The sequence below is a fragment of the Exophiala spinifera genome (genome assembly GCF_000836115.1).
Source record: "Exophiala spinifera strain CBS 89968 unplaced genomic scaffold supercont1.1, whole genome shotgun sequence".
In the NCBI taxonomy this organism is placed as follows: Eukaryota; Fungi; Ascomycota; class Eurotiomycetes; order Chaetothyriales; family Herpotrichiellaceae; genus Exophiala; species Exophiala spinifera.
Window position 1 is genome coordinate 2665524 of NW_015622513.1, and position 18291 is coordinate 2683814.

Sequence of the window (18291 nt, forward strand, 5' to 3'; positions counted from 1 at the left end):
CAGGGAGACTGCCATCTCAGTCCTCCGTGCATGCATATGGAGGCTTTAGCACAAGCCTTCAGCCTTGGCCCCCGTCCAGACCTCGCACCCTTTAATTTACTCATTTCTCGTCCGGGATCCCATCTGCACGTCGCCAACGAACCCCGTACCAGGAGTGGAGGCCTTCGCCTAACCATATTATTGCTCTGGAGTCGCTCTCAAGGACAAAGTTCCTCAACCGCGGGACCATTTTCTCTGGCCTTTTCATTCACCACCATGTCCTTCTTCTGAACATTGTCGCAACAGGTACCTCATCTACCGGTACCAGTCACTCGTTTGTCCAAGTCTCTTATCTTCCCGACTTCTGGAATCCTCGTATAGAATCACGACCAACCCTTACCACTCTCACCTATATTCAAGCCCACCACATCCCCGATAGACCCCTCGTCACCCTCTGCTATCCCAGAGTCCCAGGTTCGCAATGGCTCCTCAAGGTACATAAACACTCCAGACCCTCTCGCCGCGTAGGCACGAAGCGAAGACAACTAACCAAGCTCGCAGATGGCATCGCGACCATCTACGGGGTCCCGACGAAATACGTGTCGCTACTGACCCTCGTCGTCCAAAACTCCTCGCTCGTCCTCATCATGCGGTATTCCCGAATCCTGCCTGGACCACGGTACCTCAGCTCGACGGCCGTCGTGTTGTCCGAACTCCTCAAATGTGTAATCTGTCTTTGGTTGCACCTCCGCGAACAACGGTCCCAGTCGCAGTATTCGAAACTGCCGTCGTTCGCAGGCGACGACAGCAGCGGCGCATTCCCCAACCATTCATCATACACCTTCCAGCAGCTTTGGGCCGACATATTCAGCGTCAAGAGCGGCTTCTTCAAACTCCTCGTCCCCGCCGTCCTCTACACCCTGCAAAACAACTTACAGTTTGTGGCTGCGTCCAACCTCGACGCCGCCACGTTCCAAGTCACGTACCAATGCAAGATCCTAACCACGGCCCTTTTCGCCGTGCTCATGCTGGGCCAGACGCTGTCGGGAAAGAAGTGGCTGGCGCTCGTCATCCTCACCGCGGGCGTAGCGTGCGTTCAGATCCCCTCGCCGGGGAGCAGCAGCAGCACGCAGAACAAAACCAATCAAGAGGGCAACTACATGCTCGGCATCGTGGCCGTGGCCGTGGCGTGTCTCTGCTCGGGCTTCGCGGGCGTGTACTTTGAAAAGGTGCTCAAGGGCGGCCACTCGGCCTCGATCTGGGTGCGCAACATCCAGCTCAGCATCGGCTGTCTCGCCATCGCCCTCTTCGGCGCCTACATGTGGGACGGCGAGGCCATCCGCGCGAACGGCTTCTTCCAGGGCTACAATCCAATCGTGGTCCTGACCATCTGCACCCAGGCTGCTGGCGGGCTCATCGTGGCCATGGTGATCAAGTACGCGGACAACATTCTCAAGGGCTTCGCCACCTCCCTGTCTATCATCCTCTCAACCGTCGCGTCCGTCTTCATCTTCGACTTCACGCCGACTATTTTCTTCTTGTTTGGCTCGGTTCTCGTCTTCTACGCCACGTATCTATACAGCATGCCCGACGCGCCCAAGGCGATTGGTACCGCTGCGAAACCTAACGCCGGACCCGACGCTGAGAAGTCGGCCACGTCCAACAACCCGCCGATCGTCAACGTCAAAGACTAGGACGCCGAGGAACCGACTGCCCTGCGGCCTCAGAGACAGCCGTTCCGCGACGAAAGCGATCTGGGGTCTGGTGATGACGCCGCCAACGTTTACGACCCCAACGACGGGAACAAAAGCCGAAACATTTCAAACTTGTTGATTACAAACTCTACTCGGGCGAAAAAGAACAACCTCATGACGGCGTTGGGTCATGTGGGATAACTACCTTATAGGTATATATAATCTAAAGCCGGGACCTGGGCTCTCTTTTTTTTCGGCTCCCTTGGCGACCGTCTTTTCCCTGTTTGATATATCGACGATTTATCTGTGTCATGATTTTTTTGGGTGAGGAACATTGGATCTGGTTTTTTCGGTGATGGTATTTCGCCATTTTTGCATGGAAGCTGTTCGGACCAGACGGTACGGGAAAGTAGGGCAGGGTACGGTTTTGCATATACCACGGCTCCAATACTACCTTGTGTCTAAGTTAGGTAGGTTTACAGTACTTGCGGACGGCGAAAGGCGCTTAACTACTGCTGGGCTCTTGCCATCTGTCTGATACCTGTATAATTGGCGAGAGTGAGCCGATAACACCTCGAGAGTGGGCAAATTGGCTACTCTATATTACCTATGTTACGGACTTGCCTTGGGTAGCTCGCCAGTTGGCTGGGGAGACGAAGCATAAAATAGACTATTTAAAAAGGTTGTTCCGTGAAGCCGATCCTTTCTTTTCTTTTTTTGGGCTTGGTCTCGTATTGCTTTTAGATATGGAGTACGAGTTCAGGCGTAGGTACATTGGTAATACGACAGGAGCACCTGCCGAGTGCCTGGAAGTACCTCGAAAAACGCCGAATGCGAGCCGTAGATCGCGCAGTCGAGGAAGAGTGCCGTAAATGGCACAGTCAAAAGGAAAGTAACTCAACCGGTGCAAATCGCCGGGCAGGGCCACGGAGCACACAAAAGTACCTCCAGGCATCCGTACGCAGGCAGCTAACCGTCAAAGTAAGTAAGTACGAGTACAGTTAACTAAGGCAGTCCGACCTTCTCACGAGCCCACATGGTTCGATGTTCCCACTCGCTGCCGCGCGGGTGCAGCATGCTCGCGACCTCGGCGACCAGGGCCTTTGCAGAGTTGTGCGACCACCAGAACGACTCGAGGTTCTTCAGCAGGACGGCCCAGTGCAGGAAGATCAGGAGCGCCAGGGAGTCGCCGCGGTGCAGCGACGTGACAAAGTCGGACCCGGCCATGGTCAGCCAACCCAGTATGTGGCCTTTGTAGGCGACATCCCGCTCGCCGCCACCCACACCCGCGACGTCGTCGCCGCCGCCGCCGCCTCTGACGACGGCGGGGACATGGTACTTTGCAAAACACCGCTCCAGGTTGTCGATGGCGCACTTGTTGACTCTGAACTTTGAGCCCTCGGCCGGGTCCGCAGGGTCGTTGAGCTCCTCGTTCAGGCTCGACAGTCGCCGCAGGACCTGCAGGCAGTCCGGGTCCGACAGCTCCCAGTGGCCTTCTTGGAACTCCTGGAAGTGGGCGAGGACGTGCGCCCACGGGCCCTTGTGGAACCACTCCCCGCTTGCGGCGACGATGGAGCTGAGACCCTTGAGGAACTCGAACATGGTGAACACGGCCTGCATCGTCTTGTTGCTGGTCCCGTCTTCCTTCTCGCTCCCGTCCTCGAAGCCGGGTACGGCGATGACCAGGAGCGTCGTGAGGACGGAAAAGGCAAATGCCGCGTTGCAGTTGTCCTGCGTGACGTGGTCGAGCACCGAGCGGAACGACCGAAACGCCTCGTTCTGATACTCGAGGGCCTTTTGGAAGTAGAATGACGACGGCGCGGAAAAGGTCGCCTCGCCGCCGCCGCCGCCGCTGCCGCCGCCGCCAACACCGTCCGTGTCCGTGTCGGCGTCCGCGTCCGCGTCCGCGTCCGCATCTGTGTCCATGGCCGTGGACTCGTCGAGCTTGTCGTCGGCAGGTCGCGTCAATTTGGCAATGTGCAGTGCCGTGAATGCCAATAGTCCATACATGAGGAAATCGTATTTCAGCGCCTCTCGGGGTACAAAGCGTTGCCACGCATTGACCGTCGCGACGTGGTCCCGGAGCCCGAAGAAGCTCATATACGTCGAGGTCGAGTAGTGGTGCATGAGCTCAAGCTCCAGCATGTGCCTGGCTTGGATTTGTGGATCGAGGACAGTTGCGCTAGTCGCTGGGAGAAGGCCTGGTGGCGCCGCCGTCTGAAGGTGGTTTGTCGGTGGTTGTGCCCGCAGAGTTGACGATGCCGGGTTCGAACGAGGGCGTGGTGGTGGTCCTTGAGCCGCCGGACTTTGTGAGGCGCCATTGCCTGGTGTAGTCTCGTCGTTGTCCGTAAGAAAAGAACATTGCAGCTCACGCCTAGCGCAATTGGCGCATATTGGGCTTATTTCGTCACACTATATTCGCGACCAATGTGTCAGCAATTGAGTATAGCGTGCTTTACCCAGCACTGAGAGCGACGGGTGTGCACCTCGCGCAAAGGTGATGGCACCGTCACAACCACCACGACACCCATGGTCAAACATTTAGAATCCTCTCCGACCAAGTGTAACGCTTGTTCCCATCCGACAGAAATGCGACGAAAAACGGGGCTGATTCAGGTGGACGTGATGGGGATCTTTCTTACCTTGACGCGCCGCTGTTTACACTGAGCACAGCCATTACGCGACTTCTTGTGCGAACGTCTCACGGGCATGAAATATTGATTCCCTCCAATTTCCACTGATGGTTTCGATGGTTGTGCGAACAGGAACTGGTTGTGGAGGGCGATGTTGAGAAGATTGGATGCGTGCAATGTTGTGGTCGCTGGTGAGAAAGATGTTGTAAATAGAGAGAAGTTGAATCGGTTCACGGATCCCCAAACAATATATTTCTTGATTTCTCACGCTCGGCAACCACTCAAAAACCTCGTACGACTCACCACGGGCTGCGATCAACCCTTCGACGCAAATACCACACTCTGAATAATTCTTGCCCGCTATGTTGTTGCTACATCACGCATCGAGGATCCGTGACAGTTTTTCAACTTCCAACAAGAGGCTAACAAAATCCAGGATCCTTGTGGCTCTTTTCCTGGCTCTTTGGTGACGTTTCTCCTGCAAGTATTGCGCAAAATCTCATGTCATCATGGCCATCTCTACTTTATCTAGCACGGTATAACTCATAGAATTGAACCGACATTGTGCAAGGCTTTCCCATAACTGTTCACCACTCATCAGTGCATTGGCCTCTCCTGGGTGTAGTAAAGCACATAGCACCATGGCAACAAGCATGAGAACCGCGCCGGAAATATACAGCAAGACTTCGCGAGAGATGAGGTAACCGTCAATCCCCTTCTTAAGCTCAACTATTCGGAATGGTGATCGCGCAAGAATCAGAAAACCGCACTTGTGAAGAGCGTACATGTGTTTCTTCCAGATTGACTTCGCTTTTCCAGCTCCCGGGATTTCCGAGGTAGGAGTCCGATTCGAGCGGACGTGAAAAACGACCGACACGATGATGAAGAAGCCGAAAAGACCATCTGAACCGCGAGACCTGCAACGATCATGTTCTCTCCCGTCTTGAGCGACGACGAATTCCCAGAAGACGTTAGGCCTCCGCTAGAAGCCTGCATAAGGAAAGACAAGACATCTCCCACGACGAAGATCATTGTGAACCACAGCAGCTTGATAATTGAATGCGCCGCACCTTCGGTCAGGTGAATGATGCGTCCGGGTTCCAGGTATGTGGGAGCCGAGAAAAGCGCGGGAGCTATCTGGATGAGAAGAAGCGTTTGAAGGATGCAAGGTCCAAGAGTCCAGCGGGGGTTTCATGTGATCTCAAAGCTCTCTGTGTGCAACCAGGCTGCTTTGTAAGTCCTCAATGGTAACCATAGAGTCCGCAGCGGCGAGAGCTTACCCCGATGCATCCGCTCCAGACTGCAAGCACCCAGGTCGGCGTACGGGTCTTGTCTCTTAAGGGAGAGGTGGAACCACCATAACCTCCAACCACGAGAGCGATGAAAAACCAGGTCCTCGTTCGAAGGAGTTGAAGAGTATGGATGAACGACGCTGGGGTGAAGAAAACCATCCAAGGTGACAGTTCCCCTCGGAGGTATTAACTAGTGGGCTTGCTCAATCTATGCTTCGGGACGAACACTTCTTACGCGATCGCTTGGGTCATATCGGTAGAGTTTATAGTCTTGATGCCCTGATTCTGCGGCTGTGATGAGAAGAAGGCCAACGCCACTGCTGTCGGATAGTCGTGCCTCAAACGGAAATGAGTGGAAGAGTGGCCTGGCAGTGGAAGCAGATGTAAACTACAAACTACGGGACCAACCTCGTAAATGGCCAGGTCGACGAAGGACCACCATCTTCCTGGCTTCATGAGCCGTAGGCCGCCTACTCAAAGTCGACCTCGCACCCACACTCTTTCATATACGAAAACGAGGGCCACTCCACTCACCGCACACGTATAGTGATTGGACATATCGCATTCTTTCGACCAAATGGGTTAGTTGTGAGATGGACGGAGGGCCAGTGTGAGTGGACTGGGTTCGATGCTTTAGGTTGCTCGTTTTCGTGCTCGTTTTCGTACTCGTTGTCGTATTTGTGGTCTAATCCATTTCAAGTGACACATCGCCATCGTCCTCCCACTGAGTGGCGTTGGCGTCGTCTGGGCACAAACACGCAATCGGCGCGAAGTGAGATCGAATCACTGCGGTGTTCAAGACCTACATATCGCAGGAGTCTCAGGAGGAGTCCGAGATCACAGACGCCAAGCTTCACGGTTTCGATCATGAGAGCCGATTGTTTTGGGCTGGCGGCTGCGGAATCGTGCCAAGCCTCTTCTGCCGAAATTGGACGCCTCGCCCTCGTATCGATTCCGTGGCAGAGAGCGTAGTAGTGCAACCTTGTGCCTCGTTTGCCGTTTGGCATCTCTTTTCGTGCATAGCGTCCTGAAGTCCTCGAGATAGGTTCACCTACATCGATGTACGAGCAAGGCCGCTTCGCCATTACGACCGAGCACGCTCGTTTCGAGGGCACAAGAGCAGCGAAATGACACAGAACGACCGAAGACCATACGATAAGCTCATGCACATATTGATTGTTTGAGCACGAAAGGTAAGGGAGGTACCGGCTCGACGCTTACCCACGCAATAGTGTACGACCTTCTTTTCTTGTTACATCTCGAGGCTTTCTCGCCGAGGAGTCGTCGTCCCACATCATTTCTGATACAAACTCCCGATGAACAACGCGCCGCAATCGTTTCTCTCCACCTCCTTCGACTCGGCCGTGATCTCGCCCATGGCAGCCTTGACGATGGACTGGGCAATATATTCGGGCGGCTCAATCTTGCCTTCTTTGGCCCAGACGTCGAACCTCTCCCGTTCCTCGGGCACCATCACGTCGTCGTACTCGCCGTTGAAGATCTTCTCCACCATGGGCGACCTGGTGACGAGCGGGAGCACGCCGTACACGTCCATGTCTCGCTCCTCGTGCGCGAGCAGGTGGACGAACCGCGTCAGCGCGGCTTTGGACGTACAGTAGCCGCTCCAGCCTCGGTACAACACCGTCGAATCCACGCCGCTCGTCACGATGATGACGGTCGGTTTCCGGATTGTCGCGGACGCCGCCAGGTGTGGCAACGACCGCTGCACGAGGTCGACCACCGAAAAGTAATTGATGTCGAAGATATTTCTGTACTCCGCCATGGGAACGTGTCGGATGGTTTGCACCGGCAGCATCGTCCCGATGCAGCTTATGAGGTGTGTCATTGCGCCAAAGTTTGCCATCGTCTCCTGAACCGCCTTTTCCACGGTCCACGTCTGCGCGGGAATATAATGTTGTCAGAGAGTTTGGACTGTCTTGAGCATTTGAGCACTGGGACGGGCACAGGCACAAGGACAGGGCAGGGAAGGAGGGAGAAGGGGGTTACGTGTATTACATTGCATGCATCTCCGTAGACGACATTCAGCTGAGTCTTGCCGTACTTGGTCTCCAGCGCGGTCAACTCGGGCGTCGGGCACAACGTCAGGACCTGAACTCGTGGACTTGGTTGCTTCTCCAACAGTTGTGTCAGGACGCATAACCCTATACCACTGCCCGCGCCGGTCAATAGCACCACTGATGTCGACATCGAGTCTTGTTGCCGAATAGGTCGGTGTCTCGTCCGACAGGGTTCCTGATTGTAGTAGAGATGGCCCCAATTGGATAATTAAGTTGTAGGAACGTCCGTGTCTGGAGAGATGTGTTTTCAAAATTGCAAAAATCACTTTCGTGATCCAGGAGAGATAGAGGAATGTTCTCTTGTCTTTGCCATTCTCTGCATTCTATTAGTATTCCTTCCTTCCCTCTTCCTCCAGCGTAAACGGCTGGCAGTGGGCCGCCTATCCCCGCTGTCTCGGTGTTCAGCGAACAGTGTACCGGAGGGAGGCGCACGCCATAGACGTCTCTCCGCCCCAGAGACGTCGAGAGCATGGAAGTTAATATCAACTGTCGGGGTATTCTTTGAATCGCAAAGACCTGCCTATCATCCTCGTTTCTTGAGGGCCATGGCTCATCCAGGATGTCGGAACCGCTTCGTACCCGAATCACCACCTCAACTACTATGGAGGCAATTGTGTCCGGTGCATCTGTTCGCTTGCCTTGGGCCTATGCCGAGTATTCCGCTTGCTCCCTCTCAACCTGACACACCATGGAGCCTACTCAGTAGGGCTGGGCCCCTGGTGGACCGCGACGCTCCCTCCTTCAAGTTACGAGTCGAGAGTCAAGTTTGACTCACAGTTGAGATTCCCGAAAAAAGCTTGTGTCCAAAGCTTGTCTCACCGAAGTACCTCCTCGTTCGCGCCATTGTCGCGTCCCGGGGAGAGTACAGTACGAGTCCTCCTCCGTTCTCCGTTTTGACCATCCATCCCGAGTTCGAAATGTTAGATCTGCAGAATCCAGACCGTCTCAAAAACGTCCCACCGCTGTACCTGCATACTTCCGTGCTGAGGCTGCTGTGTCAGAGGCGGCCCTACTCAAAATTCCCACACGTTCGTGGGGAGCCCGAGACGACTACGAGCATATTGTACTCGTACGCGTCGGGAGATGACGTGGCATGTCTGTACAGAGACCGTCTCCCCCTTCCCCCGGGGGGGCTTGTGAGTTACAGATTTACCTAACTTAGTCCGGTTTATGCAAGGGCTGTATCGAGATCGGCAGTCACGAAACGAAATGTGACACACACGTCCTCTCGACTTCTCGTCATCTCTTGCTGCGCGAGAGACTGGTCCATCTCGTCAATTCCTGCCGTCCCGGCTCGAGCCACCCTCTCGGAATCTGTTGGATTGATGTAGAGAATCAATACGGGGACTTCTGTAGAAAGATTCCAACATAGGAGGGCCATTGAACCGAATGGAATACCTCAACGGGACGCCCTGGTAAAAAGAAGGTAAAAAGAAAAGGTGCTTGCGTGGAATATTAATTGTTCCTTTCAACAGATTTTCATTCCTTCATCTCGTAAATCTCGTAGAGCGAGCTCATATGGGTATATAATATCTAAATAAATGATAGTGGCAACAAGTCACAAAACTCGTCGGCCCGTTCGAAACCAAAGCTCTGCTGTCACGGTGCTTGCAAGAACGCAACAATTGAAAACACCTCAAGCCATATACTCCTGGAGTTTCGCGGAGAAAAATCCCACAAAATCGTGCGTCCGGAGTGCTGTCGTCATGCTCAAATGCGTATTGAAAAGCCAATAGTAGTGTCGAAACTTTCTTCTGTTGTTACAACGAGGACGCTGAAAATCGTCTAGAAAAGACTGCGAATCTAGAAATTTTCCTTGCCCCAGACAAAGTTAAATCCTTTGGCGCCTTCGCTATACATGTTGCACTTGATGTGCAATTGAGAGCCGAGGCCTTTTGGACCGCAAAAGAACACTCCAGCCTCGCCAGGTGAATGTAGCTTCCGAACGGCCCGGAAAACCATGTCCCAGTTTGGGCGGCCGAAGTTGGTAGGCGTCCGTAAGCCGGTAATGGCATCGGCGTCAGTGGAGTTGAGCATGATGTTGTTCGCATCCGCTGCGGATATTTTGGCAGTGAGATACTAGAAGCTTGTCAGTAACTTGTCCCAAGTGACGCACGGTGGACAACTTACAGCATGTATTTCGATCTTGTGTTGCTTGTCTTGCGACTCAATTGCCATGAGCAGACTCTTGAACCATTCGAGGGATCCAAAGTCACGGCAGACCCAGAAAAAGTACACTTTGCGTAGGCGTATATTGCTGTCTCTTCCGGCGCTCATGCGGTACCAGATAGACTTGAGAATACTGGCGAAGGGCGTGACTCCAATACCAGCACCGACGAGAACGGCAGTCTCGAACTTGAACACATCCTCAGAGGCAGAGCCAAATGGGCCATCAACGTAAATCCGGGGTAGTAGTTTGGTCAGACCCGCGCCTGGTGCCATAGAGACCACTTCTGAGCGTTTGTCACCGCCTCTTGCGCCTTTGCCTTCTTCGCAGCCCAGAGCTTTGCCCAGGGCTTTGGTGAAGTTGCCGACCATGCGGACGTGGACCGAGATGTAGTCTTCCTCGGGAGCCGAGGTTAAGGTGAAGGGATGGTATTGCCAGATGGAGATTTCGGGGCAACATAGGAAGATGTACTGACCGGCCCTGGTCTTCGTCCTCTCCTTGTGCATCTGAATTTCCACGACGTTACTAGGATGTTGGATGACCTTAGTGACATAGGTCTTGTGGCGTCCACGGACCTCTCGAAGGACTCGTTCTAACAGGTAGGCAAAGCCGCCGTACATCCAGTACTCCCAGAAGACACCTGTGCCAAAGCAAAAAGGCGGGCTGTCGGTCTTGATCATGCAAAAGGCGCCATGGACTGACCAGAAGCCAAAGAAGACGATGAAGAGATGGTGGATGGACCAGAAGCGCTCGTAATTTGCACGCCTGGGTTTCTCGATCGAGGTGAAGAACATTGCCATCAAAGCGAACAGCATCACATAGCCGGACCAGCCAGGGCCAGTAAGAAAGTTGATTTTCAGGAATCCAACGAAACCGACATTTTGCTTAGCTGCAAGCTGGGCAAAGTTGTTCCAGTGCGCAATGGTATGGACCCAAGTAAAGAAGACGATTGAGTAGGCGACGGTCTTGTGAAAAGTGATGTTCTTGTCGAAAGGGACGATGCTGTTGAGAGGTGTCTGGCGCAGTAAGGAGATCAAGGTCCGGCAGACGGGAAAGAGGATTAGGGCAACGTCAAAATGCAAGACGAGTGCCGCGGATCTTGCGATAGGGTACGTGATGCCAAAAGTCGCGCGCGCAGTTGTGAGGTTGTCCTTCAGCTGATAATTCATGAAGCCGAAGGCAAAGATCAGTGCGTGAACCAGCACGAACAGTCCCACTACCACCCGTCTTGAACCTTCGTTGACCATCCACCTTTCCAACTTCTCTTTCGCTGTTAAGCCGCGAGGCGCCTCTCCGCTGACCTCCCCCGACAACAACAACCTCGAGAGAGGTGTCGACCGTGTGCGTTCCGTCATGACAGAGGTTGCGGACATTGTGTTTGATCTGGCCAAGGGCTTTTCTAGGTAGTACATAGGCGCATTATCATGCGTCGTTGTATTCGACCGTCCCAGCGGCACCTCGTAGAAGTATGGTGGCGGTGATGTAGAGTTCATGGCGGTCGCTCCGTTAAATGACTCTCGAGCTCTGATGTTCGACCCCGGCAACCCACAGTTCGCCTGCGTTGCTGCGGTAAAGATCGGGACTGGACACACTGACCACAACCTTGATGCGGTTTTTGAAACGCACACTTGACACAGAATTAGTCTGAGAGGAAATGACGGTGTTTGGGGGGGTTGGTATACGTACCTTGGAGACGTGCCCGCAATTGAACGCTGTTTGGGTCTTGTCAGCAGTAAAACACCACAACCAAAGCCTATCTACAAAGTGAGTTGTAGCAAGAAGAGGAGGATGATCAACATAAACAAACGGAAGATCAGAGGGCGGGAGAAGTCATAGATAACTAGGAATCCGTGCACGAAGACCGTAGGACACCTGTGGGCGCTTCCCAGTCGTCCCCAAGGGCCTAGGTCAGCGTTTTTGGTATGCAAAAGATAGGGGGATTCTGTCGAACATTCCTTGTGGGCTCCCCGGGTGCCACGCAGGCGCACCAGGCTCGTTCCTCGGGCGAGGGAGCCCTCCTCACTGGACGCGGGACGTGACCAAAAGAAGACAACACCTAGCCATTGACGTCCAGACGCTGTGGGTGCTCCGATGGAACGGTGCTGGGTTGGAGCTTCGCGACAGTTGGAAAACTTGGAAAGCGAGGTTCGACGCTGTGATTTGCAGACGAAGCGAGGGGGATCTCTAGACGTGAAACACGCTAGGGGCGAGGAAACGCTCCAAGACGAGCCACGGCCCAAATATCCACGGTCTTCGTAGCCTCTCTTCTGTCACCCAGCCTTACCCCCTGCTTGCCGCGCAGGCTCGCTGTTTCAGTGCTGCAAGGCTCTCGAGAAGCTTACGTCCAGGATACTATTCTGGGCCGAAGCAGGAGGCGGCAACCACGGTAGAAGCGGGCTATCGGTGCCTCCTACGACAGACTCGACCGGCTTTATCCGGAGGCGACGGCCCCTTCGCAGAAAGCCAAGCATATCAATCAGTGGACATGTCAATCAAGACGCTGACATTTCATCTATTGGATCTTTGCCATCCTCCTATGCTTCTGGACAGATCCTTCACAGCACATCGCAACGCCGTAGGCTCGGCGTAGCGGCTACGGCGTCAGAGCATTACAATCCCCACTGACGACAGGTATGGTTCACAGCACGTTGCAGCCGCAAAAAGAACAATGAAACAAGATGATCGGCAATATTCTGGATAGCAGAAGCTGGTTGTTATCCCTAAAGCACGCCCTTAATGTAATGCATCATAACAGTTCATCCCAGATCGTGCCATTGGAATACGGCACACCTTTGCATCGTCTACGCCCATGTCTCCCAAGTCTCCCGTGGCTGTCGTTGCATTCGTGGAAATGCATTTCGTACCATCGCCCTCGCAGAACCAGATTCATCGTTCAGTCTTTGCCTTTCGTCGCGCAGCAAAAACAGGCTCCCATCCAGTGCGTTGAAAGGATGCCATAGACCAAGCGCAGCCCAGTCAGCATTTCGCACCTGGCTTCCGGAATTAGATTGCAAACTTTCTCGTCCATTCTCTCGCAGTTGCTTCGTATCGGGCGCGATCGGTCTTGTACACGTGGGCAATTTCCGGAACGAGAGGGTCGTCAGGGTTGGGGTCTGTGAGCATAGAGCAGATGGAAAGCAGAACTATCGCAGATCATTAGCTGGTGATCCTACAATCATAAGCCCTCATGAGTCGTACCTTTCGATATCGTTAATGCGGGGCTCCATTGGTCTCGGAGGATGTCCAGACAGATACTGCCGTTTGAATTGATGTTGGGGTGGTAGATTCGGGTTGTGAAGTTGACCTTTGGTGGCTTGAAGGGGTAGTCTGTCGGGAAGTGGATGGACAGGAAGAATACACCGCCTTGGAAGGGGCTGTCACTCTGCGAGGCCGATTAGGACAATTTTGAAGCAGGCTTCGAGTAGGTACTTACAGGACCCATGATGGTTGCTTGCCAGTGAAACTGCACATGAGATATCAGCCTTGTCTCCCAGGACATTTCTCAACGCTGCGGCGCGTGACACGACTCTGGGCGCAAGTTGCAACGGCGCCGTCGGAATTTACATACCAAATCATCTCCCATAGGGCCTGCAGAGCATGATGAAGGAGGATCACTGTATCGCCACTCAATCAGCATCTTCTTCAACAACAAAAATTGCCTTATCAAGCCTCCATCTTGCGATGACGCTGAGAAACCGGGGCATTGCGGACACGGGGGGACATACCGGCCGAGGTCTGTGAGTTCCTTGTTGATACGCTTCAACGCCATGGCTGAGTTTGATGTATTCCGTGTGGATGTGGAGGAGATTGAGGAGTGTTAAACGTGGACAAAGTCGAGCGAAGGCGGGGCTGCAATCTGAGTCAACACTGCAACAGAAGTTGATCTTGGGCTCTGAGGACGGGAGGAAGAGCGAACCTGAAGTGATAAGAGGAGACGAGGTGTAGTAGAGGTGTAAGTAGGGTGAGCAGTGAGGGTATAGGGTATTGTCGTCAAACACTTGATTGTGAGCAGGTCGTTCAGTAGTGGAAGTGAATAAGAAAGGGACTTGGTGATGTTCAGCCGACGATGCAGTAGAGGGCGAAGTTCTTGGCGATGAAAGAGCCTTGGAACCTGCTGGCACTGCCCGCTGCGCCCAATAACGGCGAGCTTTGGGCCTCAAGTTCCTCAGTTTTCGCTGCCACCCTCGCCCTTCGCCACCACATCAGTAACTCACCCGGAGTTTGCTGCTTGGGAACGGGCCATGACAAAGCAACCTTTACAGATCCTTTACTCACTCTCGCCTCATCACTCTCATGTCTGAGCTACGTGCTACTATCAACGCACTTCACCGTACATCGCCAACTACTGTGCCTAGAGATCCGCGGAGTATCTGGGACTCGTTCCACAGCCGCCAGCTGTGACGCTATACACTGAAACCCCATGTAGGCGAGTGCCGCCTGTTGATGGGCTGAAACTTGATTTTATGGCTGCACGCCCCAATTCGATGCCTACTGTAGGGGACTTCAAATGCGCTACCGATATAGAGTAAGGCGCCACCTACACAAACGCCTGGATACCGGTGATTGCCCGTCCCAAAATCAGTGCATGGATATCGCTCTGCCCTTCGTATGTCTGCGTAACGAACAGGTTCGATACATGCCGTCCAATGTGGAATTCATCACTGACAGCGTTTCCACCGAAAATTTCCTGGAGGTGTCGAGCGTTGACCAAAGCTCTGTCGCAGTTCTGCCTTTTGATCATGGAGATCATTTCAGGTGTAGCTTTGCCTTCGTCCTTCAGCCTGCCGACCTGGTACGCTGCAGCAAGCCCATATGCCACGTCTGTTGCGGCATCGGCCAGTTTCTTCTGCACGAGTTGATACTTGGCAATGGGATTGTTCTTGAACTGCTTTCGTTCCAAGGCATATTCACGGGCTCGTGCTAGGCAATCTTCGAGAGCACCCATGGTACCCCAGGCGATACCAAACCGTGCCGAATTGAGACATGAAAAGGGACCCTTCAAACCTTCAATATCGGGAAACATGTTCTCTTTCGGCACAGGACATTCATCAAGCTGAATCATTCCAGTTATCGATGCTCGGAGTCCATTTTTGTCCTTCAGTTGTGGTGTTTCGAGGGTACCAGGAGGGCACTTTTCGCGTTCAACGAGAAATCCTCGAATCTTCCCAGTCTCTTGAAGCTTCGCCCAGACGAGGAGTACATCCGCTATCGGAGAGTTTGTGATCCATGTCTTTGATCCCGATAAACTGTAGTATCCCTCTTTGGAAGGATGCGGTTTCGCAGCCGTCTCCATCGAACCAGGGTCTGAGCCATGATTGGGTTCCGTCAATCCAAAACAGCCGATCAACTTGCCGTTCCCTAGTTTTTCCAGGTATTTGTCCTTTTGCTCTTGCGTCCCGAACTCATCTATCGGTCCCATAACAAGGGAGGACTGGACAGACATCCCTGATCGATATCCAGAGTCAACTCTTTCCACCTCCCTCGTGATGAGACCGGAAGCAACACTGGAAACTCCGGCGCAGCCATACCCTTTGATGGTGGCTCCGAGCAAGCCCAGCTCTCCCATCTCTTGCAGAATAGCTTTGTCGTAGTCCTCCTTCCGATACGCTTCCAAGACCCTAGGTAATAGTCTTTCTTGACAATACGAGTATGCTGTGTCCTGAATGGCCTGCTCCTCCTCGGTCAGAAAATTGGACAAGTTCAGGGGATCCTCCCATTTGAAAGCCGCGGGGGTAGAGGCGTGTCGACGACAGAGCACCCTTGACGAGGCCAAGCGCGCCCGCGCAGCTTGACGACACAGAGCCTGCATAGACATTATCAGAGAGGGATTCAAGATGGATGAAGGAGAGAGAGGCCATGACCCAGAAGTCTCCAGAGGAGACACAGATCATCGGCGCAGATCCCCGCGACGCGGAAAGGCCGCGGCTCATCTCCAACCTCAGAAAGAGTGCAAGAGCCAGGGCCTGCATCATGACGAGCGTGCTACACGCCGAGTGTCCATGAGGATACTTCACATATTCAATAGGTTCCGAGAGGGGCAGAACTGCCTCTTGTAGATAACGCCCTTCCTTTGTCGTTTCATTCAACCACTGGGATTGCGGTGCTTCGGCCTGGCGACTTGCTAGCAGCAGGGTGCTTAGGTGCACGTCATTATAGGAACTTGCGCGTATACGCGACACATTTAACGCGCTGCGGCGGACTTTTTGCCGTCTGCGCAGCCACTTCGACAAGAAACCCATCTAGGCAGTACATCACAACACCAGACTTTCGCAAACATGGGCATCAAAGGTAATTTGTTTCTTTCCGGCGCGGGACTCGTCTGAACTTCTTCCAGGACTTTATCATGTCATTGCCGATGAGGCACCCGATGCCATCAAGAATGGCGAGATCAAAAACCACTTTGGCAGGAAGGTCGCCATTGTAAGTCTCATGTTTTCGCAATCTTCGCAGAAGCTGACAAGGGCACAGGATGCGTCGATGAGCATATACAGTTTCCTCATAGCGGTGCGCTCCGAAGGCCAGCAACTCATGTCAGACACTGGCGAAACCACATCGCACCTGATGGGCATGTTCTACCGGACTCTACGTATGGTCGACAACGGTCTCAAACCTCTATATGTCTTCGACGGAGCACCGCCAAAGCTCAAGTCTGGCGAACTTGCCAAGCGATTTGCCCGCAAGAACGAGGCGAACGAGCAGCATGAAGAGGCGAAGGAGACTGGCACCGCAGAGGAAGTGGAGAAGTTCTCACGAAGAACTGTGCGAGTGACCAGAGAACACAACGAAGAATGCAGAAAGCTGCTCAAGCTGATGGGCATACCATTCATCGTTGCGCCCACAGAAGCAGAAGCACAATGCGCTGTATTGGCTCGAGCTGGCAAGGTGTATGCAGCAGCCTCTGAGGACATGGACACATTGACCTTCAATTCACCAATCTTGCTACGACATCTGACCTTCAGTGAACAACGCAAGGAGCCCATTCAAGAAATCCACCTCGACAAGACACTGGAGGGCTTGAACATGGACCGCAATCAGGTAGATGTGACCTGCCGCGCATTGGGACGCTTGACTGATTGTTCTAGTTTATCGACCTTTGCATCCTGCTCGGATGTGACTACGTGGACCCCATCCCCAAGGTTGGGCCGAACACTGCATTGAAATTGATCCGGGAGCATGGCTCGTTGGAGAAGGTTGTGGAGTTCATGGAAAATGATCCGAAGAAGAGATACAGCATTCCTGACGACTGGCCGTACAAAGAAGCAAGAGAGCTGTTCCATCACCCGGACGTGCGCTCTGCCGATGACCCTGAGTGTGATTTCAAGTGGGAAGCACCTGACGTGGAGGGCCTTGTACAGTTTCTCGTCAACGACAAGGGCTTCAACGAAGACCGAGTACGCAGCGGGGCGCAGAAACTGCAGAAGAACGTCAAGACGGCACAACAGTCCAGGCTTGAAGGGTTCTTCAAAGCAGTCCCCAAGACCGAAACCGAGAAGAAGGACCTAAAGCGGAAGCACGACGAAAAGATTGCCGAAGCGAAGAAGAAAAAGAGAGAGGACGCGAAGACCAAGAAAGAGTCCAAGGCGAGGACGCATATCTCAACATGAGGGCAACGAGGAGCCGGGCGGACTGCGAGATCATGCGAGTGGCCGTGGAACGATACCAACGAGAATGCAACCCTGTATCTGTAGCATGGCGTTCTGGCGAGGATAGGGAGATTGAGTGAGAATAGGGCGGTTACGAGTACCACCAGAGGGAGATGCCCATTAGGGAATGCATGGCACGTGCATCGCAGGTCGAGATAGACTTGGCACTAGCGATGCCGGGGGCTTTGGGTGTTCACATGACTCGCCGTGAGCTGGAGAGCGGGCATTCCGAATGGTCGAGCTTGATTCATCGTCTGCCCAACACTTCCCCATCTCTATGTGCACGAGGCATCTTTGTAACAATAATGGCGACAGAGTGCCCACCCAGGCCAAATATGAGACACGTTATTGTGACGAGAATCCAACTGCAAGCTCTGTCGCCCGTACCAGCATCAAATGTCATCTTTATCGACAAGCGACCCCGAAAAGACTGACCTAGGAGCGCTGCACGATCAAGTGTCGTGAACAAGTGCGAGTAGATGGCCGAATACACCATAGATAACTCTCGGCAGACGAAGGTGAGTCAAAGCGGCAGAAGTCACGAGAGAAGGTAAGACGAAAATCAGAAGCCGGTGAGAGGTCAACACGAACAACAAGAAACAGGCAACACCAGGAATTGAAAATGCACAGGAAAGGGTGGGGCCCGTGGTGGTCAGACCTCTTTCCGTTCAGATCAACGGGAGAGAAAATACAGTGACGGGGAGAATGAGGAACAACGGAGAGGAAGAGGAAGAGGAGAGGGCGAGGGCGAGAGCGAGAGGGAAGCGGGAAGGTGAGTGGACAAAGCAACCAAGAAACAGCGCGG

General features: G+C 53.5%; 7 protein-coding genes across 7 annotated transcripts; 2 read left to right on the plus strand and 5 right to left on the minus strand.

The window, feature by feature from the left end:
- Window positions 1–460: 460 nt before the first annotated feature.
- PV08_01002 (uncharacterized protein) lies at window positions 461–1673 on the plus strand (the record flags this gene model as incomplete). The annotated part of the gene is made up of 2 exons (XM_016375367.1): window positions 461–473; window positions 541–1673. 2 exons carry the CDS (start codon window positions 461–463, stop codon window positions 1671–1673), a joined length of 1146 nt encoding a protein of 381 aa, XP_016240643.1.
- Window positions 1674–2678: 1005 nt separating this feature from the next.
- On the minus strand, window positions 2679–4204 carry PV08_01003 (uncharacterized protein; the record flags this gene model as incomplete). The annotated part of the gene is made up of 2 exons (XM_016375368.1): window positions 2679–4085; window positions 4133–4204. 2 exons carry the CDS (start codon window positions 4202–4204, stop codon window positions 2679–2681), a joined length of 1479 nt encoding a protein of 492 aa, XP_016240644.1.
- A 2688-nt stretch (window positions 4205–6892) lies between these two features.
- On the minus strand, window positions 6893–7806 carry PV08_01004 (uncharacterized protein; the record flags this gene model as incomplete). The annotated part of the gene is made up of 2 exons (XM_016375369.1): window positions 6893–7495; window positions 7615–7806. The coding sequence occupies 2 exons, from the start codon at window positions 7804–7806 to the stop codon at window positions 6893–6895; spliced, it is 795 nt and encodes a 264-aa protein (XP_016240645.1).
- Window positions 7807–9479: 1673 nt separating this feature from the next.
- Window positions 9480–11336, minus strand: PV08_01005 (uncharacterized protein; the record flags this gene model as incomplete). Its single annotated transcript, XM_016375370.1, has 2 exons — window positions 9480–9755; window positions 9807–11336. 2 exons carry the CDS (start codon window positions 11334–11336, stop codon window positions 9480–9482), a joined length of 1806 nt encoding a protein of 601 aa, XP_016240646.1.
- Window positions 11337–12846: 1510 nt separating this feature from the next.
- PV08_01006 (ubiquitin-conjugating enzyme E2-16 kDa) lies at window positions 12847–13612 on the minus strand (the record flags this gene model as incomplete). The annotated part of the gene is made up of 5 exons (XM_016375371.1): window positions 12847–12986; window positions 13042–13225; window positions 13277–13306; window positions 13412–13457; window positions 13569–13612. 5 exons carry the CDS (start codon window positions 13610–13612, stop codon window positions 12847–12849), a joined length of 444 nt encoding a protein of 147 aa, XP_016240647.1.
- A 768-nt stretch (window positions 13613–14380) lies between these two features.
- On the minus strand, window positions 14381–15658 carry PV08_01007 (uncharacterized protein; the record flags this gene model as incomplete). Its single annotated transcript, XM_016375372.1, has 1 exon — window positions 14381–15658. The coding sequence occupies one exon, from the start codon at window positions 15656–15658 to the stop codon at window positions 14381–14383; it is 1278 nt and encodes a 425-aa protein (XP_016240648.1).
- A 460-nt stretch (window positions 15659–16118) lies between these two features.
- Window positions 16119–17447, plus strand: PV08_01008 (flap endonuclease 1; the record flags this gene model as incomplete). The annotated part of the gene is made up of 4 exons (XM_016375373.1): window positions 16119–16131; window positions 16178–16263; window positions 16312–16878; window positions 16926–17447. The coding sequence occupies 4 exons, from the start codon at window positions 16119–16121 to the stop codon at window positions 17445–17447; spliced, it is 1188 nt and encodes a 395-aa protein (XP_016240649.1).
- Between the last annotated feature and the right edge of the window lie 844 nt (window positions 17448–18291).